This window comes from Sturnira hondurensis, unplaced genomic scaffold, assembly GCF_014824575.4.
Source record: "Sturnira hondurensis isolate 20B ecotype Veracruz unplaced genomic scaffold, ASM1482457v3 Scaffold0010173, whole genome shotgun sequence".
Classification (NCBI taxonomy): Eukaryota; Metazoa; Chordata; class Mammalia; order Chiroptera; family Phyllostomidae; genus Sturnira; species Sturnira hondurensis.
Genome location: NW_028082804.1, coordinates 528,807 through 555,444, shown reverse-complemented (window position 1 = coordinate 555,444; position 26,638 = coordinate 528,807). Strand labels below are relative to the sequence as shown.

General features: G+C 42.6%; 1 protein-coding gene across 1 annotated transcript in view; it reads right to left on the bottom strand.

Moving 5' to 3' along the window:
• Nucleotides 1–2,338: 2,338 nt before the first annotated feature.
• USP13 (ubiquitin specific peptidase 13) overlaps nucleotides 2,339–26,638 on the bottom strand; it is a 102,069-nt gene continuing 77,769 nt past the window's right edge. The window contains exons 16-21 of the mRNA XM_037058790.1: nucleotides 26,033–26,059; nucleotides 24,767–24,910; nucleotides 22,012–22,178; nucleotides 20,356–20,509; nucleotides 8,046–8,130; nucleotides 2,339–6,371 (exon numbers count right to left, since the gene is read on the bottom strand). Coding sequence (XP_036914685.1) covers nucleotides 6,278–6,371; nucleotides 8,046–8,130; nucleotides 20,356–20,509; nucleotides 22,012–22,178; nucleotides 24,767–24,910; nucleotides 26,033–26,059 — 671 coding nt within the window. The 3' untranslated portion in view covers nucleotides 2,339–6,277. The remainder of the gene's footprint in view (nucleotides 6,372–8,045; nucleotides 8,131–20,355; nucleotides 20,510–22,011; nucleotides 22,179–24,766; nucleotides 24,911–26,032; nucleotides 26,060–26,638) is intronic.

Below are 26,638 nucleotides of genomic sequence, written 5' to 3'. Positions count from 1 at the left end.
GTAAAAGAGCACAGTAAAAATATCCTGTGTCCACCAGACGGTCAGATGCTTTACCTAACTCATCCCAAGGATCGTCACACCCACTGCACAGATAAGACTGAGTCTCAAGATATGAAGTGCTTACCAAAGCCCATAGCTAGTCTGCTGGAAACAGGATTTGAACTCATCTACATGCCTCTATTTTTGTCATTATACCACCCTGCCTCCCTACGTCACTGACTCTTCCTCATAGATCTTTAAATAACCGTTTGCATAAAGATGAGAATAACTCACCGTTTTCCTATTAAATTTCCCACCGAGTGAAGTTTGTTGTTACTCCATTGGAAAAGCAGGACAGTGAGTTCAAACAGGGCATACCCACTGGGCACCGCAGAATACAGCAAATGTGCATGACAGTTCTGAGTCACAACCCCTCACCATCGTGGTCATTTCTCCTCTTACTCCCTCACCAAAACATACGGCTCAATACCATCATTGCTCATTTTACTTGGCTTTTTAAACATATATAGGTTCAGCCCTGGCCAGTATGTCTCGGTTGGAGCATTGTCCCGTGAACAGAAGGGTCGGAAGTTCAATTCCTGGTCAGGGCACCTACCTAGGTTGTGGGTTCTATCCTCCCCAGTTGGGGTGCATAGGGGGGGGGGAGCAACCAATCGGTGTTCCTCATGTTGATGATTCTGTCTCTCCCCCCCCAACCCCATCCTCTCTAAAAGCAATGAAAAAATGTCCTTAGCTAAGGATTAAAATATATACACATTCTTCTTAAAGCATTAAATAAATACATTTTAGCATACCCTATATAGCAGGTAAAATAATGCCTCCCAAAGGTGTCCACCTCCTGATCCCTAAAACCTGTGAATGTGTTATCATACATGCAAAAGGAATGTTGCAGGTGACTGAGGATCTTGAGGTAAGATTATTCTGGACTCTCGGGGTGGGCCCAATGTAATCATATGCATCCTTGTAAGCGGGAGGCAGGACAGCCAAGTCAGCAATGAGACAGTGGATGTGTCCATGGGACCAATGGCAACGCTGTCAGGAAGCCATAAGCCAAGGAATGCAAGCAGCTTCTTGCAGCTGAAAAAGGCAAGGAACAGACAACTTCCCTGCTGACCCCTTGATGTTGGTCCTGTAAGATCCATTTCAGACTTCTGACCTACCAAATGTACTGTGTTAAGTCACTCACTTTGTGGTCATCTGTCACAGCAAACATAGGGAATTTATTCAGCCTGGAAATGTGGTGTCACAGAAATGCTGAGATACCCTGATGCAACCAGTCTCTATTCTGCTGGTCCCTACATTAAGGGAGCCACCTGCAAACTGAAAGGGAACCATGAAAATGTCTCAATTGACTCCGATATTCCACTTGAGATCCAGCAGAGAAAGTCTAGGACATCAGACCTCTCCCTGCCTTGGCCCCTCCCTCCTTCACAGGTGTCATTTGTCATGGCTGACGTTCCACTGTTGATGGGACCAGGCAGCCTTTGTGCCCACACAAAGAAACCCTGAAAGGAAATAAAATTAGTCACTGTCTCATGTTACCTGTTCCACTGATGGATGAGAACCTACAAAGAGAATTAGTTTACTTGGCACTTTGCAAAAGAAGAAAAAATAGTCATAAAGGGACCTCAGATTGTGAGAATAGCTTTTAATTTTAAAACAGTTGAAGCAATAAATCATCCATCTCTCTTTCCATCCCAGGCAAATACTCTCCCAAAACATTTGAGATATTTTAAACACCAACTGTGACTACTGCAAAATCAAATAAATACAAACACTTTCAGGAGCCAACATCAAAACCTGCTGGGCAGGTGGGCACAGGCAACAAGCTCAGCCTCTGCCGAGGCCAAGAGGAGCGGCTCGTCTGGAGCGGCAAGACTGACAGTTCCCAACACACCGGCTCTGAACAGACTGACCACCACCTGGGGAGGGGAGACCACAAGAGAATGTTGCCTAAAGTGAAACCCATACCTCCAGCACTGAGCTCATGTGGCTGACATCCTTGGCACCCGGAAGTTGCTCAAAAAATAAGTCTCAAGTTAGCAGCTTCTAGGCAAAACTGAAGGAAGAGGGTTTGGGGCTCATTTGCTTTTGTCTTTTCATTGGAGTCTCACACATAATGTTTTTTACTTAGAAAAATCTTCTGTTTTCTGGAAGGTATCCTGTGCCTCACAGTGCTCCTGACTCCAGCAAAAATATTTCTGCTGCTTCTTCTATCTAGATGCTTCAGAGAATCACGTTCCACACCTAAAGCACCCTGCTACCGGCTCCCCCATCTACGTCCAGATTAGCACTGCCCAATGAGAGTTGTGTGTCTAACTTTACACTTTTTGGTAGCCACATTAAAAAAAGATTAAAAGGAGTAAGTTTAATTTTAGTATGTTGTTCAATATATCTAAAATATTGTCATTTCAGCATGTAATCACTATAAAATAGATAAAAATATTTCACATTCCTTTTTTAAAAATTTTTTTGGTACGAAGCCTTCACAATCTCAGTCAGGACAAGCCAAATTTCAAGAGGCCATTAGTTAGCCACGTGTGGCTACTGACTACTGTACTGAGTAGCACAGGCCTAGAGAATCTTAACATAAACTCTCAGGATGATTTACCGAGTAGGGAATCTCTGTGGCACGGCGTAGGTGAGCTTATCCACCAACTCCTACTACTTTATTCAGACCCTTGTTTTGCGACCTAGGATTTCTGCCCTGGGGTGAAGGGCAGAACCAGACTTTATCTACTCTGATCCCCCGTCCCACAGATGAGGTGGTTTGGCCACCATGATCCTACGAGATGAAAAGACATCTTTCTGTGACAGACAACTGTCTCCGCATCTACTTGGGGATCATGGCTAGAACCAAATTAGAATAAGAAAATAGTCTATAAAGGTGACAAATTTAGCAGAAGGTGGTTCTGAGGTTTTTCAGAGCGGGAGGTACTTTAAATGGATTTTTTTTTGTTTTTGAGGGGGATGGTAACCAAGTACCTCACGGACTGGAAAGTGGAAAGTTCCAACAGTGGTGGAAAAATGGGGAAATTAGCAAAGAAAGTGGGAACAAAAGTCAGGGTGGGGGCATTAAGTGAGACAGGCCCTGAACTAGGGTGGATAAGCTGTAACAAACCAAAAGTGTTACCACCTAATCTGATCCATCACATCTCGCACAGCTGACCCCGGTAGTAACCATGGGAAAAAACAGAATGGACTGTTAGTACAAGAAGGGACTTCTGTCCAGGCTCGTCTGGTCTAACACACTCACTTTAAAGAAAAAGGCCCCATCAGACTCTGGGGCGGAGTCAGGCCGCAAAGCCAGGGTGGCCCACCAGGACCTGCGAGCGAAGGAGGCTCCACGCTGTTGGGAGTCCCAGAGCCCAGCTGCTCACGCCAGACCTCCTGCAGCCCCAGGTGAGCACAGGGAGCAACAGGCACATTCTCTTGTTCATGGGAGAAAACAGCTAAGTCAAAATATTGAAGCAATGTTGATGTAAAATGGCATTAAAATGTGATTCTTCCCAGTCCTTTCTGTATACTTACTTCCCTTAAAAAAAAATCTCAATTTGAACCAAACTGGATTTCTGATTAGTGATAGGGGCATCTAGGTCAAATGACAAAATTAAAACTTTGATACATTGTATTTTCCAAAGACACATTCATTGGGATTTTACACAAATGGATATCAAAAGACATTTACAGGAGAAGGAGCTCTCTTTCACACGTACGCCCACACATGGGAAGAATCTCACGATGACACCGCCACGCCTCACACAGACAGCTCCTGACTGGCTGATGATCCAGTGACAGAATCCATACATCAGTCCAGTTTTCAGTTACAAATAATCTCATCTACATACATATGTAAAGTTAAGCGGTATGTTCCAGACATTTATTCCAGGGAAACCTGCCTTGTATATATACTAAGGAATACATACAAATACATCTTTAAGCAAGAAAGAAACTCATTATTTGCTCCAGTTTTTCTCCAATTGTCCATCTGAGATAAAGAATAGCACATATACAAAACTTTGCCTTGTAGAAATAGCCCTTTGTTTTTTGAGGCAGGAAAAAAAGGCAGCCATGTTACACTTTTTTACAACATGTTTAGGCATCAAAAGGGCTAAATTAATTTTTCTATTTCATTAAATATTGTAGAGTCTATCATTTTCTATACTGATTTTATACCATTCATTATGCAAAGTTTTACTATAAAATTTTTATTTTGTTGAAAATACACTTGTTATCTTTGTCCACAGTTCAAATCAAATCCCCAATCACCTCCCCACATCCCCCCCAAAAGGCCTTTGCTTTGTAATAGCACTGAACACCAGTCATTTTCGATGTGTGTTTGCAGTCATTATTCTAGGATACTCATTCTGCCCTAAGGAGACTAGATTTTGTAAGGCTGTTTAGCGTGGGGATTTCTACAGGAGCCAAGGATGCATGTAAAGGGGTGGGCTGCTTTAGGACCTCCAAGTCGGTGTTAGTACGTGACACCAGGGGGCAGAGTTTAGCAGAGAACTACTGCACCACGAGCTCCCTCCTTATGCCAATCTCATCTGCTCCCAAATCGAAGAAAACACCAGATGAGAAAAGGAGGGGAGCACACTGTAGTAGGACCCACCAGGGCACACCACCTGCTACTCTTCAAAGGTTCGTCATATCGCATGTCACCATGTCTTTGAAGCACAGTTGGAAAAAAAGTGGGTGTCCCCACTCCACTGTGCAGACAAAGAAGGTGCGGCACAGGGAGGCTGAGGGACTTGCCCGGCCAGGAGCAGCAGCCGGGTCTCGGGCACGGCCCTGGGCTCCGTGCCCCATGTTCACTGCTCTCCTGTGCAGCAGGCCCCGTGTTCGCCAGACAACTCACAATTCACCAGGTCATAATCCACTGCCCGCGCTGTATTTCACCAACTGCTTCCATTCTATTTTCCTATAGTTTCTAGCAAGGTCCTTTCTACCAACCACATCCATGTTAAGTGGAGAGCAACAAACCTTTTACATTTGACTGAAGAACCTGAAACAGAAACTCCGGAGAGACTGAATTCGGTGCAGGCAGTAGGAAAATTCTACAGCACTATCATTCCACGTTTTCATCACGTTGGAAATTCTGATCTAATCCTAGGTTGCAACTAATACGCTGGCATACCAGATGGAAATGATGGCCTTTCATAATGGCAGACCAAGTGTCTTTGCCTCTGAAACCCTTCAAGTGCCCAAGATCACATTGTTGGTGGCAGCAGACACACAGTGAAGGCAAGTCAGCCAACAAAGGACACAGATGAGACTGGCCTCGGAAAATGTAGACATGGAGACAGGCAAAGAGCTCGGGGACAAGAAAATTACAGACAAATCTGGGGCCCTTAACATGATTCCAAGGCGTTGTCATGCGATGTAGGAAGAAGTGATCAGCTAAAAATACACATTACGTTTTAGGGGGAGAGCTGCTGGGAAAGCAGAATTCATCTACTTCGGCCAAGAACACCGCTGTGCTGCTGTGGGCACCTGGCGTGGTTACGCCACCAAATGCCGTGACCCCTTGACAGCACTCAGTCCTTTTCGTGCCCAAATGTTATGTGGGAAACTAATTTTTTAAACTGCTCCTGAGTTATAGTTTCTTTAAAATACTTACTTGCTCTGTTCCAGCTACGCTGAACGCCCACCGTCTTAGCCTTTGAAGACCAACCTGCCACAGACTCCCTCCTTGACTGTAAAGGTCTCCATGCTCTCGGTCTCACCCTCTCACACAGTAACACGACTGTGCTCTGAATCTTGAATTGATTAGAAATGTTTCATTACAGGTGCTCTCATCTACTATACATGGGTAGGTCAGAAATTATTGTATTGAAAGAAAAAACGATGTCCCAAACAAAGTCTCGCCTAGTTACTGAGTTACTGATTTTGGATATGAAACCACGGTGGGCTTTTCATTTGTTGTGGGTGAGTCCACACCACTGACCCCCAAAGCAAAACAGAGGCTAGTGGCACATTCCTGTCTTTGATGTGCCGGTGGCAGGTTCCCCACCAGCAACAGGAATACTTTGCTTTTTTAATCATTCTCTCCTTGAACATTTATAAAAAGAAGAACTATCTACAGTAGTGTATCATCGCTAACGGAAATGTTTTCCCAGTCTCATTTCAGAAGGCGTCAAATGATGTTCTTTAAATAAACTATAAATACCCCCATGTATTCCTTCCTGTCTGGCTGTCCCAACTTCCGTTTTTTCTTTTTTTTTTTGGCAAATTAAAAAGGCATATGGCTGGTCGCCGACCGTACGTCTGAGGTCTAGCTCGGTATCCTTCGGTAAAAGTACATGTAGCCCAGGTCTTTAGGGGGCCGTTCTGAGGCGCAGACTTTGTGGTCATTGTAGATCACCCATCTGAAAACAGAAGGCAGAAGCATTTCAGGGATCTGAGTCAATTCCAGGAAACTGTGCAGAAAAAAGTTACCGTGCCACACTTATAAGAATCAAGATGTGTTAAGATAACCAAACTCAAGTGGGTTGTATAAAAAGGAAAGAATGACAGTGGGACATTACAACTGCTTGTTTATTCTCAAGTTCAGTCCAAAAGTAGTTACTAAAAGAGCCTCCTAACACTTCAAACACTTTGATCTCTTAAATCTTTGCAGAAATCCACAAATAACCTCATAAATTCAATCAAAAAATTATGTACCATGCTGTTTGTTTCAGGACTTGGTATAAAACTACCTGAGAATCAGAAGTAAACAGTCATGCAGTGAACTGTTATACAACTATTCAAGTATCTCAAAGAATATTTGGTAGTTTGAGAAAATAACCACAATAGAATCCAAAGTGAGAAAAAGCAGGCTACAAAATTATATGGATATATTAAGCTTTTCAAAAAGTTATAAACTTATATTTATATTTAAATATGAAGTATATTTATATGTAGTATGTGCATAGATAGACTTACACACTCTCTCCCAATGAAAATAATAAAACAAAGAGAAATATACCCAAATATAGACAATTATTACCACTAGGCTTCCAGATGACATTCTTGTATGTTTTTATATTGTACCAAAGTGATGAATTTTGTGGCTTTTGAATTATAATTAAACTATTTTTCTTAAGTATTTTTGAAAGAGCTATCAAGTTTCATAATAAAAAGAATTCAGTATAAATCAAGTCCCTGTGCTCAACTATTTTATGAATGAAGCCAAGATAAGACTAAAAGATACAACAAAGAGAAACACAATTGAGGGTCGAGTGAGAACTGGTCACTTGTGCAACACGAGGCACGGGGTGAGAAGTCAGCATCCTACAGCAGAGACCAAGGTCATGTGCTTCTGCAGGGTCTCTGTGGTCCCAGCACTGCCCTGCGTAGGAGTGCCGACCCACAGGCTGCTGGGTGGCGAGCTCCAGGAGGGGGAAACCAGCGTGGCCTGTGGGTGTCTGGCCCCAGGGGAAGGTTCTGAAATTGGGTGCGGCTTACATCTGTCTCATTCCCAGTTCACCACACACCCGACAGTTCTACTTAAGCAGCCAAGAAGCCTGCTGCGAAGCTGCAATAAAGCAAAACACTGACTGCTCAGGGCTGCCGATAAATCACAGGTTACCCCATCAAACTGAGTAACAGGTGGGCAACACATAATTTTTCAGTATAAGTATGTCCCGTGCAATATTTGAGACATAATTACACTAAAAAGTTATTCACTGTTTATCTGAGATTCAAATTTAATAGGGCATCTAGTTTTCTTCTGTTGGCTTAATCCGGCAATCCTATGGAGATTCCAAATATGACATACACTCTGCTGTAGCACGCACCTTTATTTGGGAAAGTTACCTTGGTGTGCAACCAGGATGGTCGAGAGTGTTTGAGCACCAGCTCTGACACAGCTACTTACTAGCTAAGACCAAGCTATTTGGCCTCCCTGAGCCTCGGTGTTTGGGGATGTAAAATGGCCTTTAGAGTATAAGGCCACTGTGAAAACCAAATGAAGTGACAACACATGAGCCCCTAGTACAGGGCCTAACACACAGGAGTCGTTCAATGAAACAGACAGCATTGACCTTCTGAAGAAGACTCACCTTCCTTCCTTTTTGATATGGCAAACGTAATGACCACTCATCGTAGATGTTCCCATGTGGCTGATGAATGCAAACAGTTCGTACACTGTGGAAGAGGAGGCAACTCAGTGAAAGGCAGCGTTTCTAGAAATCACAGCACTTCTGACCAGAATTTAAAGCCAGGAAGTGTGTAATCCAGCAACTGTTTAAACTGAAAGACAAAGTCTACTTACCTTGCTATACCAAGCACACACCCACTCAAAGCGACACCAAATTCAACCTTCAAATTCATAGCAAAGTGGGACATAATCAACATACAGCTGATATTAAATTCACATTTGGAAGGGGTTTTAAAAATCCTGCAGCCTGATCTGGTGGCAGGCTGGTGGGTTTCACAGGGAAATCCTGGCTCTCTCCCATTCAAGCAGCGTACGGGCGGAAAGGCTGCTTCGTCTCTCTGGGCTCATGTCTCCACAAAAATGAAAATCCACCCACTTCAGGAGGTTAGATGAGGGTTCAATGAGTAATTAAAAATAAAACACCATACAAATGTCAGGACTCTGAGGAAGACAGCAGATCGTTGTTATCATTCATGAAAAGAGACAATGCTTCAGAATACACTCCTTGTGACTTCTGACTTGTTCACGATTATAAACTACATGAACCAAATTCAGGCTTCACACCTTCTGAACAAGGAGATACACAGCCTCGTAGAGGGTGAGACAGATGTTTATTCTCTAACAAGCACCTCCTGCCATAAAGCACAGGACTTTGTATCAAATCTGTGTTGAATGAATGAACTTCAGCTCCCACTCTCCTGGCCAAACCCAGACCAACACAACACAAAGTGGGCTCCACGGACAAGTACCAATCTGCCCTGCAAATGTACAGATCACAGCAAAACAGGTACAGAAACTGGCTGTTTACAAACTTTGATAATAACCTGAGAATAATATTCATGTCTGCTGCACTTAATAAGGGGAAAATAGGCTTGCCTATTCATTTTTCTAGTACTCAATCTTGATTGCATTTTTCAAAGTACTGGCTCTGGACAGACTTTTTCCTTTCCCCGCCCTCTCCCATTCTCTCTCTCTGCTATTCAGCCATCCTCAACCCTTACGAGCTGTGAGTCCCCCTCCTCACAGTCTTACACATCCTTCAGCCCACCACACACTGCTGACCACGCCCTTCTTCCTCAGGTACGTGCCCCAGGTCACAGCCCTTACTTGGTGGTCCAGCCCCGTCACTGGCTGCTCCTCATCTCCCTGACCTTCCCATGCTGATGCCAGGGGTTTGGACCTCAGACCTCTTTTTTCACTATCCTGACTGACCTCATCCAGTCTCATGGCATTAATGGAATTATTTTCTTAATTTCCAGAATGTTCATTGCTAATGTAAGTGATACAACCAAATTTCATATATCAATTTCAAGTTTGTTCCTACAAACTTGCGGAACCTGCTTATTAGTTCCAATAGTTTTTTAGTGGATTCCTGAGGGTTTTCTACATACAAAATTGTTACCTGCACATAGAGATAGTTTTACTTCTTCCTTGTTAATCTGGATACTCTTTATTCCTTTCTCTGGCCTCACTGCCTGGCTAGAACCTCCTGTTACAGTGCTAAATAGAAGTGGCAAGAGTGGACATTCTGTCTTGTTCCTGATCCTATGAGCAACGCATTTGGTCTCTCACCAGTAAGTAGGACATGAACTGTAGACACTTTTTACCAAGTTGAGGAAGTTCCCTTTCATTCCTAGTTTGCTGAACATTCTCTTCTCAGCCTTATTTCTCTCAGTCAATGGTGATGCCATTCTTCCAATATTTGAAGACAGAATCTTGACTTCTCTCACACACTCTTTACACACACCCAATCCATCAGCAATCTTGTCAGCATTTCCTTCAAAATATTCCCAGAATCTAACCACTTCTTACTACCTCCACTAGTAAGCCCTGACCCAAGCTGCCATCACCTCTTGTTGGAATTTTTACAATAGCCTCTAGCTGGAGTCCCAGCTTCCCTCCTCGCCCCCTACCGGCTATTCTCAGTAGGACCATCAGAGTGGTCTTGAAAGGGGAGTTGCCTTGGGTTATTCCTGCAAAAAACCCTCCAGTGGTATTCTCTATCCCAGAGTGAAATCTTTTACAGTAGCCTGTGACGCCCCCACACCTCCTCGCCCTCTCTCACTCAGCTACTCCGGACCCCTGGCGGCTGCACAAACACACCCAGCACACTCTGCCCCTCCACCCCCCACACCTACTACTCTCTCCCTCTGAAAGTCCTCTTTCAGCGGTCACATGGCACACCCCTCACATCCTCAAGGCCTCAGATCAAATGTCACATCAGAGAAGCCTTCTGAAGGGGGCTGGGTGGAGGAGGGCAAAGGGGGAAAATTGGGACAACTGTAATAGAATAACAAAATATTTCATAAAAAACTTCTCTCTAAAAGAAAAATAAAAAAAGAACCAAGGAACTGTCCCCATCCAAACCAAGGAACTGTCCCTATCCAAACCAAGGAACTGTCCCCATCCAAACCAAGGAACTGTCCTTCAAAATAATGACTTAAATAATTGGTCAGAGTATTTAAATGGGCACTTCCCACCATAAGCCGGGTCACAGCAGTGAAACATTGCTCAGACACCAACACAGCCAATGGGTTGATGAAACGGACACAGGGAAAAGGTTAAATCTACACACCCAATATACCTAACATGTCACTAAACCCCCAAGGGCATTTTCCCCCTCTTTGTTTAAAACCAACTCACATGTAAACTCAGAATCATAAAAAATAAAGAAAAAATATTAGCAAAAACCTCCGTCCTACAATTAAAATTAGCCATGTTTAGCAATACAAGCACCCACCCATGCATCGTTCAAGATCTCCTACTAGGAAAAAATAGCATGAGAGAGAATCAGTCTCAACACATTTGCAAAAGCTCAATAGGTAAAAAAAAAATCCCAATTAATATTTGTTTCCAAAGAGAAAGTCAAGGTGAATAAACTAAGGAGGGGAGCTCTTGCTGATTCTTTTCCAAGTTCCCAGAGGACTCCTTCTAAAAAAGAGCATTTCACACACTGCCCCCAAAATGTACACACCCCTTTTTCATGTGGATAGGAAAAGCAGTGTAAAGCATGGTAAATCACATTTAAAGTATTGATTGGCTTTCTTTCTTTTTCATTTTTATTATTTTAATGCTTTCTTTTTTTAAAATTTTTATTGGTGCTCAAATACAGTTGTCCACGTTCCCCCCCATTGGTCTCCCCTTCCCCTCTGGTCACTGACAGTTTGTTGACTTTCAACAGAGAAACTTTCAAAGTACAGGAAGTAGTGAACACAACTGCCTAAACCACTGTGTTTAACATGTGGTGACAAGTGTCCTCTAACCAGAATTTAAAAATAACTGAAAGTAGCATCCTTCTGTCCCATTTCCCTCTCCCAACAAAACCTGTCCTTTTTTGAACTTAGGAAAATATTCCCATCCTTTCTAATATGAAGAATTTTTTAATTGCAACACTTTACCACCACCATCCCCATCTGACACAAAAGCATTTGAGAAACACTGTCAGGAAAAAAAAGAATATGCAACTTGGAAAGTAGAAGAGGCAGCAGCAATCTCACTCACGTCGGATGGAGGGGCAGCTTCTGCAGGGTTAGCGAGGGCGGGGACCACGCACACTGCAATGACCTAGAGGGCAAATCCAGCCCAAGGCCTGTTTTCGTACTGCCAAGGGGAGGGGGAAGGAGGAAGAGGACAAAAACATGAGATGCCATGTGGATGGCCCACAAAGCCTGAAACATGTATTTACTATCTGGTAAAAGGAAAGAGAAAGTGTTGCTGGCCCTCGGCTACTGGAAAGAACTTAGTTTGTCTCACTGCTTACTACTGACTAAAGGTCCCAGACTTAGTGAAGTTACTTAACTTGTAGATGTTTGTCTGGTAAATATACAAAAAAAATCTCCGCCCAGTGGAACATATAACCACCGGTATTTATTGTCATGGTAGAAACTAATTTTATATCTAACTTAGCAATCAAATTCTTTAAATATCCTTAGCTTTTCAAATGCTTTTGAATCAGTAATAACATTAAACTGCTTCCATCATTATGAGTCAAAGAAAATCTGATATGTGTTCAGTTTCCATGTACTTGAGAGTCATGATTTACCTTTTTGAAAATCACAATTTAACAACACATAATGTACAAAAGCAACTCTAGATTCAGGAGTGCAAAAAAATTATATTTTATAAAACCCTGTAGCATGTACATGTATTTGAAGAGCAGCAGTAACTCATGAGTGTCAGACACACTAACGGTCTACGGAGAGTGCTCAGAACACAGAAACACCGAAAGATTTCCTGAAACGCCCACCGAGACCCCAGGGCTCTGTAGCCTTCTGCTGAGAAATCCAAACTGAGTTTTCCAACTGGATCTTCCTAACTTGAACAATTTGTTTCGTTACCCACCCCTAACTCCCTCTGTACAACAAAGGGGAAAAAGAAAACATTATCCCCAGTTGACTAACATTTGACTCATAAATACCCTATGTCTGCAAACATCTATTCCCAACAGTTGGACTTAGAAAACTTCTGAGTTTCCAAAAAGAGAAGGAGGAGGATTTGGATAAATCAGTCACTGTTTAAGGCAGCTGACAACATGGACAGACTTCATAAGGGTCTCCAAACGGCCTCCCCGACCCCAGCCGCCTCAAAATGACCAGTCCCCCTTGAGTTCTCTTTGTTACTACTGCCTATAACTCCAAATAGCACACACTTCCCTCCAAGACCAATCATTCCCAGTCCTTCGTACTTTAGTAGAAATTAGTTGACTCCACAGAGTGGCTTCCTCTTAACTTCCAGTAACACCACTGAAAAGAAAAAACCCAGGAATTACAAACAGATGCTGGAGCAGGAGGAAAATCAGAGCCCAGATGCATTAAGTAGGTACGTGTGGGTTCACTGTCACTTAGTTCCCCCCATGAGGCTGGGCCTTCTGCTCTCCAGACCCTATTACCACTGCATTCCTCAGGGGTCTGGGCAAGTTGGGAGCCCAACCATTATCTACATGAAAATCTAGGCTTCCCTTACTGGAAAATCTCAGGTGCAGCAGCGGATGTCTGAACCAATCCAGTGACGAGGTTGACGGAGCCAAAGCAGGTTTTGAGTAACACAGCCTAACCCCATTGTAATTACATTGGCAGCCAGTTCTTTATTTTAAAAAAAATTTAAATGCTCATTAAGTGTAATACAGAAACAGAAATGGTTTTGCAAATGAAGCCCAGATAAGTCAAACTTGAAAGCCTGATTTTCCACTTGTTTGAAATTGAAAAAAAAACACAACAGAAAGTTAGATGCTAGCCCTAAAATGGTGATAAATATAGCCTTCCAAAAAAAATAGATCCCTATGCCCATTCCAATATAAAAAACCTGAAACAAGATGACTCAATAAGGGGTAAAGGGAAACATGCACAGGCTCCAAAATCAGCCCTGAATTCCAAGCCGGCCTACACTAAATGTCACTTCGCCCGTGGGAGCCACGGTCTGAATGCCCTGCTGTGGGAGTGAAGGAACCGCCAGAGGGCACATCCAGTGGAGGCAGCTGCCATTCACCAGGTGTGAATGGCACCAGGTGTGAAGTTCTTTTAAATAAAAGAACTTCATGTAATAGCAAAAAGATGGCAACAGTGAATTTCAATGAACATATTCACCAAAAGAATTTTTATAATTTATTTTAGCTGTATTTTTCCATTACCATTTGTCCCCCTTATACCCCTCCCCCCATCACCACACAGTTGTCCACGTCCATGAGACGTTTTCCTTTTTTGCTCAATCCCTCCATCCTGAACCATTTGACACGAGTGCTTATTTGATCCCTGTCCTTGTAAGTCACTTGTTTCCAATTCAAACACCAAACTTGTCCTTTTCAACATTAACCTGGATAGTCAGGCCCCAGTAGCCACTCTGCTCATTAGGCAACAGTAACCTAATCTTGATCTTAAGGAGTGTTTCTCTGATTCAAATGGAATTAGAAACACTTGGAGGTCTGCTGAAATGCAGATGGCTGGGCCTGCTCCCAGAGGTCCTGATCCAGTAGGTTCGGGTGGGGCCCAAGAATTTGCATTTCTAATAAATTCAGAGGTGATACTGATTCTCCTAGTCCAGGCCCACACTTGAACCAGGGCTTGAAGGGGCCAACGCTTCCCTTTCCACCTCAAAAGTTAGGAAGGAAAATGTCTCCACCCTCAGGCTCCAGGCATGGGGCCCAAGACCAGGAAGATGTGCACACACACCTGAGTCTCAGGTTCTCAGGACCTCGGCTGAGGGGACAGGACTCTTACTGCTGGATGCCAACCTGGAGACGGACAGCTGCTGGAGGCACAGGCAGCCATTCTGTGGTCATAAGGGAGAGCTTGGAACCAACCCAGAGGAAGCAGAGCCAACAGGCACATTGAGATAATAGGGTTTCAGGCCCAGACTCAAGACCAAGCCTAAGTCAAGTCTGCCTGGGACTTTCCACCTTAATGATACAATACTTCCTCTCCACCTAGAAAAGCACTGTTCAGCATTCCTGCCACTTGCAACAGAATCCTGAAAACTGAGATTTGGTTTTATCTGGTTTCTTTGTCCGTCTGTCTTGTCTGTCTGTTTGTTTTGGCTCTCTAGTTTGCTCCCAAATACCAAATGAGCTTATATTTAATTTTTAAGTGATTTTAGAGAGAGAGAAAGGAAGGAGAAAGAGAGAGAGAAAAACATCAATTTGTTGTTTCACTTATCTATGCATTCATCATTGGTCGATTCTTGTATGTGCCCTGACCAGGGACTGAACCCAAAACCTTCGCGTAATGGGTACAATGCTATAACCACCTGAGCTAGCCAGATAGGACTCCCTCACCTTTAAATTGTCTTTAAATATATGTCTCCCCACATTAAAATATCTCTAGCAATTCACCAACCAACCAAAAAAAAGGTACTGTACCTATACAGAATATACATCTCCCCAAATTAACCTATCAATTTAATGTAATTCTAGTCCATTAAATCTATCAATTTAATGTAATTCCCCATTTTGTGGGGAAGCCCCACAAAATGAACAATTATAAGATCAGGAACTTTCCAAAATCCAGCAATAACAATTCAGAAAATATAATAGGGAAATTTTTATTCATTAAATAACACAGAAAATGGAATTATGAGAAGTAACTGAGCCGGAAATGGATAGGACACTTATAAAGAAAACCATATAGCTTCGCAGGGGCTGGACAAGGGAAACAGGAATCAAAGGAAAAGAATATGTTTCTAGTAAGAAAATATCAAATACTGTAAAGATGCCAATATTCCCAAACTAATAGCTAACACATGAAACTCTCTAACAAGTCCATAAAAAACAGCTGAAAATATCAATAAAAATGGGAAATGGGCCAAAAAAAATGAAGAAGTGATTAACACAAGAAGAAAAACAATGAGACAAAAATATTAAAAATTATGAACAGTGTTCAGCCCAACAGGGAATAGGAGAAGTGCCAGGGTGTGTTCTAGGGGATGAGGTGACAATCCTGTGTTAAAACTGGGGGAAAAAAGCTGTGTTATTATTTCTAAGGAAATAATAAAATGAGGGCTCAAGAATGCTCACTACAGCATTATTTTTAATAGGGAAGAAAAAGAAGAAGCTTAAATGTGAACAAATGTTTATTACTGAGACAGTGATTGAGAGAGGCATTTGCTATAGTTCTATCAACAGAATTCATCCTTTAAGAAAATTTTAAAAAATCACTACTGTCAGCTTCTGAATTTACAAATAACCTTATCATTTGAAACTCTTCCTGTAATCATCTTTTATTTAAATAATAACTAGTTGGCCTAAAATTTGATATATAAATTATGGTGCATCTATACAATGAAATGTTATTAATATGTGTTCTATGACCTAGACTTACATATATGGATGTCCAGAGTTAGGAGAAAACAGATTATAAAATACCATGTATAGAACAGAATTTATATTTTTTATAAATACAAATATTTATATTCACTTTTATGTATTTGCATAGAAAGGTCTAAAGATGAATACAAAACATTAAGAGTGGTGGACCCAACAGGCCACCTACTACATTAGGTCACACCACCAAGACAGAGTCAAAGCAGCTCCACCTAATACACAGAAACAAACACAGGGAGGCATCCAAAATGAGGAGACAAGACACATGGCCCAAATGAAAGTACAGATCAAAACTCCAGAAAAAGAACTAAACAAAATGGAGATAAGCAATCTACCAGAGGCAGAGTTCAAAACACTGGTTATAAGGATGCTCAAGAAATTTAATGAGGACCTCAACAGCATGAAAAGGATACAGTCAGAAAGGAAGGATACACTAATTGAAATAAGGAACAATTTACAGAGAACCAACAGTGGAGTCAATGAAGCCAAGAATCAAATCAATGACTTGGAACATAAGGAAGGAAGAAAGGAAAAAAAAAAAACAGAACAAGAAGAAAAAAGAATCCAAAAACTTTAGGATAGTTTAAGTAATCTCTGAAGTTGTTCCTGAGGATAGGATAACTTTGAGAGGTCCAACATTCACATCATAGAGGTACCAGAAGGAGAAGAGAAAGAGCAAAAATTGGAAAGCTGTTTGAAAAATAATGAAAGAAAACTTCCCTAAGTTGGTGAAGGAAATAGACATACAAGTCCAGAAGCAAAGTCCCAAACAAGAAGGATGCAAAGAGCTCCACTTCAAGACACACCATAATTAAAATGCCAAAGGTAAAAGATAAAGAGAGAATCTTAAAAGAAGCAAGAGAAAAGAAGTTACTCCACCTACAGGGGAGTTCCCATTAGACTGTAAGCTGATTTCTCAGAAGTAACTTTGCAGGCTAAAAGGAATTGGCAAGAAATATTCAAAGTCATGAAAAGCAGAGCCCTACAGCCAAGATTGCTCTTCCCAGCAAAGCTACCATTTAAAATCAAAGAGCAGATAAAGAGCTTCCAAGAAAAAAATAAAGGAGTTCATCATCACCAAACTATTATTTATGAAATGTTAAAGGGACTTATTTAAGAAACAGGAGATTAAAACTATGAACAACAAAACAGCTAAAATACATATCTATAAATAATTGAATCTAAAAAACAAACTAAGCAAACAAGAAAAATAGAGACAGAATCATGGATGGGAAGAGCATTTTGATGGCTGACAGATGGGAGATGGCGGTGGGGAAATGTGAGAAGAGCTGAGGGGATTAAGAAGTACAAATTGGTAGTTACAGAATGGCCATGGGGATGTAAAGTACAATATAGGAAATGGAGTGGCCAAAGAACTTGTACACATGACCCATGGACATGAACAATGGCGGAGGGATTGCCTGAGGGAGTAAGGAGTGCTGGGTGGAGATGGGCAGAGGGGGAGAAATCAGGACAACCACATTAGCATAATCAGTAAAATATAATTTAAAAAACATTAACAGCTGTTATGACTGAGCACAAAGATTATAGAGTCATTTTTAGTTTCCTCTTCAAATATCTGTATTTTTTGAAGTTGCTAAAATTATTATATATCCTTTTAATTATCAAAAAATAATATAAATGATAAAATTTTTTAAAAGATTTTATTTATTATTTTATATTTAGAGGGGAAGGAGAGAGGGAGAGAAACATCAATGTACGGTTGCCTTTTGTGCATCCCCTGCTGGTAGTTAGCCTGCAAGGAACCAGCCTGCAACCCAGGCATGTGCCCTGACTGGGAATCGAACCTCGATTGTCTGGTTCGCAGGCCCGCGCTCAATCCACTGAGCTACGCCAGCCAGGGCTAAATGATAAATTTTTTAAAGAAGGAAGAGAGAAGCCACTGACATGAGTTCAGGTGTTAATGCAACAAAGCACAAGAAAACGTCTTTTTCCTTTCCCGTGATACATGTAAAGTAACACAAAATAGAACGCTGATTCCTCCGTGCGGCACGTGGTGGAGAAAGCAAAAAAAACCCTAACCCTGTAACCACTACCCCCTAGTATTCATTCAATTCTTCATTCAACCATCCATCTGCTGATCACCTCCCAGGGGCCAGGCACAGTGCTAAAAAGGCTACTTTAACGTCTGATCACAAACAAAATTCACTTGTGGAGTTAGGATGGTTTACGCTTGTTGGTGTTTCATAATTAAAAACGTCACCCACTACTGCCCTTAGGTTCTGCACATCCTGTGTGTGACTTCTCATAGCATATCACTGTCTCCTTCCCCACCCCCACCACCAGTGACCTAAATTTGGAGGCAATGAGGAACAAGGCCACAGAGTTGGACCCATAGTGCCTTTCAATTAAAGGGTGCTTCAAAGTACCACATCCTAGTCAAGGATGCACCTCGAAACTAGTAGTGCCAGGAATATTTGCAGATTACTGAGTTCAGGAAGCCCAAGGAGAGGATGTGGCTGTCTGTATCATTAATGACCGTCTTTGAGAGAGCGGCTGGGTCCCTCCAGGCTCCACCAGAAGATGGAAGTCCCTAATGATCACGCTCTCCCTCCTTCTGTAGCCAAATATCTTGGCAGCTTTACAGTGGCCCCATCTTGTGGTTTGTTTGTTTGGTGAGAAGGACTCACCAACTTCCATTACAGAAAGTCCAGGAAGCAATGAGCCAAGGGACATGTAACACATAATAAATCCTGCTTACGGTGATTGATAACTTGTCTGTTAACAGAGTTTAATATTTTAGGCAAAAGCACTGCTTTCCAAAAAGTAATACAAGATTCTTTAGATGACTATGGGAGTTGGGAGAACTCTCTCTCATCCTTTTCTTAGCTACTTTATATAAAAGGAGAAGAAAGTTTCCCACCGCCATGAAGAAGACTGTGAAGAAGCAGAGCTACAGCCACGTGACAACAGGAACAAATGCCTCTAGTGTGAACTTAATTAAACCCACTTATATTTCACTTGGTACTTTCTATGTGGTACACACCAGAAACTTGATAAAAGTAAAATGGCGTCTGTCTGCCACAAGCTTCCAGTCAACTGGGAGACACAGACACCGACATAACTGATTTTACTCCACGATGAATCTGATACCTCTAATAGCAGAACAAACCCACGCTGCGTTACAGTGGCCCTGGGCATGGGCTCTGGAGGCAGACTGCCTGGGTCGGAATTCTGGTCTACCCAGTACTGGCTCCATGACCTTGGCAACTAACCTTCTTTCCCTCGGTTTTTTCATCTGTAAAACCTACCATGTAGGATTATTGTGAGGATTGAGGTGGCACAATGGAGGTGTTGTCAACACTGGTATAATTATCATGAGCCTGTGAAGTAAGGATGTACTGATTTGGACAAGGCCTGGGAAAGCCCCCCAGAGAAACAGAATCTTCAGCCCAGTTCCGAATCATGGTAGGGGTTTTCGTGTGAGGTGATGGGGGAGAAGGGCATTTCACAACTAAGGACTCACCTGAGCAAAGAAGGGGTCAATGACAGCTGAGGGGGCTGGTGCTGTGGCATGTGAACTTGGGCAGGGGGCGGGGGTGCAGAAGAAACGACACTGAGAGACAAGGTAGGCTGACATCTGACTGGAGGAGGTGACAAATGCCAGGCTAAAGACAATGAACATTATTCTGTGGCAACAACAGTCTGAGAAGCAAGGTGATCACAATGCTAAAGAACATGGATCTGGGTCTGAATCTTGGCTCCAGCTCTTAAGAGCTATGTGACCTCGGGCAAGGTACCTCATCTTTCTGTGCCTCTGTTTTCTCCCCTGTAAAACTGGTGTGTTAAGGATTGAATGACCATATGTATGCACAGTGTTTAGAACAGTGCCAGGCACACAGCGACATGCATTAAGTGTCTGCCCTTAAAAGGTGGAGCACTGGCCTACGGCACCTCTGCCTGCCCCACGACAACCCTTCAGAAAATTATCAGCAGTGAATGTGGACAAGGACAGGGTCACAGGTGTGAGACTGCTCTTCGCCTGCTCAAAAATACCACATAAAAATAGACGCTCTCTTTCAGACAAAATCTTCCATGATACACAAAAACATTTCATCTCACTGGACAAGGTCAAAGCTGCCACTAAACTGAAGGACACACACTACGAGGTGACAGGACTCTGAGTCTATCCAAAGTCAAAGCTGCCACTAAACTTAAGGACACACACTACTAGGTGACAGGACTCTGAGTTTGTCCAAGGCGTTATCAGATCACCATGGACATGAAGAGTGACAAAACGCACCATTTGGGAGAAGACGAAATTCATGCTCATGTTGGAATGACGGCAAAGGTTTTGACACAAGGGAGCGATGGGAGGGAAAGTCCTGAGCTGAGGGCACAGTCACAGCTGCTCAGACTAGCCCTCAGGCAAGGAACTTACTTCCAGATCCATCCTTGACTCTAGGTCCTTCGGGCTTGGCCTCGGAAATGATGTTGGCATTGGCGTTATTCTCCATCTCAATCACAAAGTCACTGTCCTCCTCAAACTCAGGGTGGCTGAAGATCCAATCCAGTGCTCTTTCCAGGTTACTATTCTAATAAGATAAAACATGTTTACAATGTATGCAGTCCCCAGGCCTCATTATATCCTGATCATTTGAACTAAGGAGTCAAGCAGCTAAGGCGGGAGGCCTGAATTCATTGGTCCTGAGTGTCTTCGGAGGAAGAAGCTCTGACTCTGCATATAAAATGCATTTGGCATTCTGCACGCCTCGCAGCAGAGGCCTGTAACTCGATTCACTGGAAAACAGTTCTGAGCAGATCAGCATTCGAAAGCCTCTATCAGTCTTTGCTCAGCATTTCTGCAGGCTAATGCGGATAATGATGGGGTGCAGAATGCCAAAAAGTTTGGCATTCGTTTGAGTGCAGCCCTTTCTAAGTCCACAATAATTGCACACACTACATTCTCTACCAACTGTATTTCCTGCAGACAACCATGCCAGGCAGAAGGGCACCCATGTGAGTACTACATCAATGCCTCCACTCCCCAAATGTTGGCACAATGGTTGAACTGCAGCAAAGACAAAATGAATGCCTTGACTAATGATGACAACACTGGTTTGTTAAGTTAAACTGTTTTAAACTGACCCCCATACAGTTCAAACCAACTGACCAGAAAAACATATCCATTTCCCCTGTTTCAGTGTCACTAGAGGGGTAATGAATTTATTTAGACATAGTGAGAATCTCCAATGTAAGAGTAAAACAAGTAAAATAAGCAGTACCCCTTGACGTAAGCAAGCACCCCAAGCAAAACAAATGCAAGGTGCGATGTTTCGGCCGAGAACTGTGGCAACCTCAGCAATGCACCCCAGCAGGCAGCCAGGCGAGAAGGAATCAGCAGCAGACAACTCCTCAAAAATGGAACAGTGGGTAGCAAGGAGGGATGGGTTTAAAAAAACAAGTACTTTCCCTCAATACTAAACAGCTACCTGCACTGCAAAAGGAAGACTTCTATCTATTCTCTAGGTTCATGGTGCCTTCTCTCCTACATTTATCACCAAGTTCAGGAATACCAGAAGAAACTTCTCTCATTTGCAGAGAGAAACAGAAGCAGAGAATTCCAAGGAGACATTTGGTCTTCACCAGGAGGACTTTTGGGGACACTTCTCTAAGGTCGTGGTATCAGAAAAGCACAATTTTTCCTACAGAACTGCCTCACTGAACACAGAATCTCATGCGCCCCTCTCTGCTCTAAGGGCCCAAGCAAGCTCCAAGTCAAACCCCTGACCCTGTTCATAAACATTAAGATGATGTGGAGTTTCTTTGAGTTTGGTCTTCTTGCCCCAGCTCCACTGCCTCCCTATATTTAACTGTCTCCCCAGTTTTAAACTCTCTGTATGATACTCGCATTCATTTATTAGAGCTTTACATACACTGTATGCAAATAAATCCCTGTGGGCCATCCATGGTGGGGTACAGAGCGAGACAAACATGACCCAAAAAGACCAAAGGACATTGGAAAGTCTCAATTGCTACTGATGAAATACAAATCGCTCCAATAAGAGGAGGGGATCCACCAGTCTCTCGTGCTTACCGTGGCTCGCAGCGCCTGAATGGCCTGATTTCGATGGAACCCCATGGAGGTAATGATAGCTATAACCTCCTCCGGAGGCTGGTTATCCAACCCAGTAGCACCAAAAACAGAGGCTCCAGCAGAAGTTGCCCCTCCATAACCAGGCATGGTCAACGGTTCAGCAAAATCTGGGGAAAATAATCACACTTAGGCCTTCTTTCATTTTTTGGTCTTAAAATAAACACTTTGAAGCCAAGAAGGAAAAAATATCTACAAAGTTACAATAATCAAGACAGTTAGTACTGGCATAAAGATAAACATAGATGAATCAAATAGAACTGAGTGTCCAGAAATAGGCCCACATATAAGGTCTGTCCAGAAGAAGTCCAGCCATTGTTAATATAATGAGAGCAGTTTGTACAACACTGATGCAACCTGGCAGCCCAGGGGAGTGGACTGGAATGCACGCTGCGTGAACAATAATGATTTCACTGTACTAGTCAGTTGGGCAGTAGACACCATTGAGTTGAGCATGCGTACTTTGTGGCTGTTGCATTCAAAATGACTGAGCAAGCAGAGCAACAAATCTGCATCAAATAGTGTGTTAAGCTTGAACATTCACCCACAGAAAGTACTTGGATGATTCAGAAGGCCGCAGCTATGGGCCAGGGGTGATTAGCAGCTTCATCACAATAACACACCTGTTCATGCATCACATCTCAGGCAGAGTTTTCTGGGGAACCATCAAATCACCCAGGTCACTCGGCCCCCCTACAGTCCAGATTTGGTGCCCAGCAACTCCTGGCTTTCCCCAAAGTAAAATAAGCTTTTAAAGGGAAGAGATTTCAGACTATTGATGAGATTTAGGAAAATATGAAAGAGCAGCCAATGGCAATTGAGAGAACTGTGTGAAGTCCCAAGGTGCCTACTTTGAAGGGGACTGAGGTGTCATTGTCCTATGTACAACATTTCTTGTAACTTGTATCTTCTTCAATAAATGTCTCTCTTTTTCATACTACATGGCTGGAGACCTTCTGGACAGACCTCGTATATCTATTGTCAAATGAGTTTCAACAAAGCTACCAGGACCATTCAATGGGGAGAACACATTCTTCTCAACAATGGTGGGTAGGCAATTGTATACCTACATACAGGAGAGTGAAGGCGGACCTCTACCTCACACCACACACAGAATTAACTCAAAATGGATCACTGACCCGATCTGAGCTAAAATTACAAACCCCTTAAAAGAAAACATATGAGTAAATCTTTGTGACCTGGGGTTAGGTAATGGTTTCTCAGATACAAGACCAAATGAACACGTGACAAAAGATCAAACAAAAACGAAAAAGGACTCATGGACATGGATGACGTTGTGGCACTGCGGGGGGGACAGTATAAGGGGGATACACGGTAATGTTAAAAAATAGATAAATTATACTCCATCGAAATTAAAAACTTTTGTTTCCAAAGATGCCATCAAAAAACATGACAAGAAAATAAGAGAAATATTTCCAAAACACATTATCTAAGGTGCTTATATTCAGAATACAAAAAACTCTCAGGATTCAACAGCAAAAATACAAATAACTTCATTAAAAATAGGCAAAGGATTTAAACAGACATTTCTCCAAAGATATATAAATAATATATCTATATATTATAGATATATTAATATCTATAATATAGATAATAATATGAAGGATACTCTATATCATTAAGTCATTAGGAAAATGCAAATCAAAACCACAATGAGATACCACTTCCCATCCACTGGAACAGCTACACTGAAAACATTAATAACCAGGTTGGTGAGGATGTGGAGAAACTGGAACCTTTGCGTGTTGCTGGTGGAATGTAAAATGGTGCCGCCACTGTTGAAAACAATTTGGCAGTTCCTCAAAAAGTTAAACATAGAGGCACCATATGATACAGCAACTCCACTCAAGAGAAATGAAAACATGTCCACACCAAGTATTTATAACCACATTGTTAATAATAACCGAAAAGTGGACACCACCTAAGTAGCCATCAATTGATAAAAGGATAAATAAAATGCAGTGTGTCCATACAGTAAGGTTATTATTCAGTCATAAGAAGGAATGGAGTACTGACAGGTGCTACAACACAGATGAACACTGAAAGCACTCTGCTAAGTGAGAGAAACCAGACACAAGAGATCCATTCGTATGATTCCATTCATATGAAATGTCCAGAACAGACAAGTCCACAGAGCCAGAAAGTAGTTGCCAGGAGCCAGGAAGAGTGGGGAATGGACAGTGCCTGCTACTGTGTACAGGATTTCTTTTCAGGGGACAAAACTGGTCTAAAGTTAGACAGTGGTCATAGTTGTACCACTCGATAAATTTACTGCAAACCATTGAAGTGTATACTTTCAATGGGTGAATTACCTTAATAAACTAGATAAAAGTAAAAGCTAACTAAGCAGACCCCGTGTCTTCATGCACATTTTTCTATTTCGAGCCCTCATCATCTCCCAGCCGGAACTGTATCCCACAGGTTTCCAGTGGTCTTTCTACCACTTTAAAGGCTGAATTATATCTTGACAAAGCTACTTCTTTAAAAAAAAAGGAGGAAAGACAAACACTGTGACTTTGCTACACACACACACACACACACACACCATGCATACACACTGCAGCAGATTATGAGCTAACAAGTCGTTCTGGGCACAGGTCCAGAGGACACAGAAGGACCAGGGCATCACCAGGGACTGAATCAGACTCCAAAGCTATTCCATTTCTCCGCCACGTACCTGGCTCTTCCATGTGAACAATGATCCAGTTGAAGGCGACCTCGGCTCCCATATTTCCAGTGAAGTATACAGCCTTCCGACATGCTTCTAGAGGGAAGCCCATCTCGGCCAGCTGCATCACCGAGGACTCATCGATGTCTGATGCTACGGAGCAGAACAGGGCATTCTGATGTAAAAAGGTAAACCCTCTTCTTGTCTCAGCTTCCCTTCACCCCCCACCCACACGCCATCCAAGGAAAGTGCTATTTTGTTTGGTGTACAAACAGTGGTTCAACTTTGTTTTGCTGTAAGCCATCCAAATATTAAACTATTGGAGTTGAGCTGACCTAAACCTTTGCCCTCAATAGGAATCTGAGAATCACCTGGGCAACCCAAGCCCTGAAAACAATTCTCTAACTTTGTGAGGGGAGATTAAGTGTATCCCCAGAACCACTTCAGCCTCTCATATCACACTCAAGACCTCTCAGCAATCTCTCCGATGACTGAAATTTGATGAGAAAAGCATTATCTACAGCCCGGAAGACCCATTCCTTAAATCTCACAGGAAACCATCATGGGCCTTTAGGTCTATTAGCAATCAAAGGACGTAATCAACTCTGGGAAACAGAGAGCCCAAATGTTAACAGTAGTCTGTCTCCAGAAAGGCGTTGTAGACAAAAACATTCAGAGTATTTAAACACTCCCTCTTTATCCTAATATCTAAATGTTCACTATAAATAGTTTCTTTTTTATTATTCTTTTTAGAAAACCAAGAGGATTAAAAGAAATGAAAGGCCACAAAATTCACACACAATCTAATGAAACGAATAACCCTGGGAGTTCTAACCAACACTACCGTGTCCTGTCAGTGTGTGTCTTCTCCGTTGTGTGTCAGCACTGGGAGTGTAGGAAATGACCGGCCACCGTGCTTCCACTGCGGAAAAGGGCCTCCTCACACGGCCAGAGAGGAAAGCCACGGGGTCAATAACCCCTAACTCACTCATGAGGAAACTGAGGCACAGAGAAACTAGGTAAACTATTCTAAGTCTCACGGTCCTAAATGGCTCTCATGCTCATGGCCACTTTCCTGAGCTACAGGGCCGCCTAGTCACCACGTCACTGGTTTCTATTTGCTGCCTCAACTTGCAGACAAAGAATCATTTCCTCTGAGGAAATGCCGCATATACACACTTACAGAAAAACACCCCTTTACTGAACCCCACAGATAAGTGTACCAGACCAATAATAATTCTAGGACACTGGGAAAAGTTTTTAAAACATACATACGGTCTATCAGTTGGTTCATCAGGCGATCTGGAAATTAAGGGAGAGAGCAAAAAGTGAGGCCGAACCATGGCAGACTGTTTTAGAGAGAAGAATCCACGCAGAACACTCCTGAAGTCTGTCACCCCTCGGGACCCCACCCTGGTGTCAGAGAACCCCGCCTGCCCAACATAAAATCATTACCATAAGGAGGAAAAACACCAGGTCTCCGGCCTTTAGAGCAGATAAAACATAATGCTCTGATTAGCATCTTAATGAACTAAACCAGTTCTCTCCTTGTATTTCTAAGAACTCTGTATAATTAAAAGCCAAGGATTCCATTATGAATCTCAGAGAAAGCAGGAATAGTGCTAAAAAGCCATCTTGTACTTCTGTGATATTCATATCGATCTTTCTTAAATTCCTTTAAAGAGTGACCTGTCCCCAAAGCCCAGAGTGTCCCGGGCGCGGGTCTCTTCCCACTCCGTGCTCTAACATGGGACTGAGCATCAGAGAACGATGGAACAAAGATGCCCGTCTGGAACCCCACTGGATTCGCCTCACCCTCCTTGTGCACCCGAATGGCGTCACCGATACCATTCACCGCTCGACTGATGAAACACCTTCAGC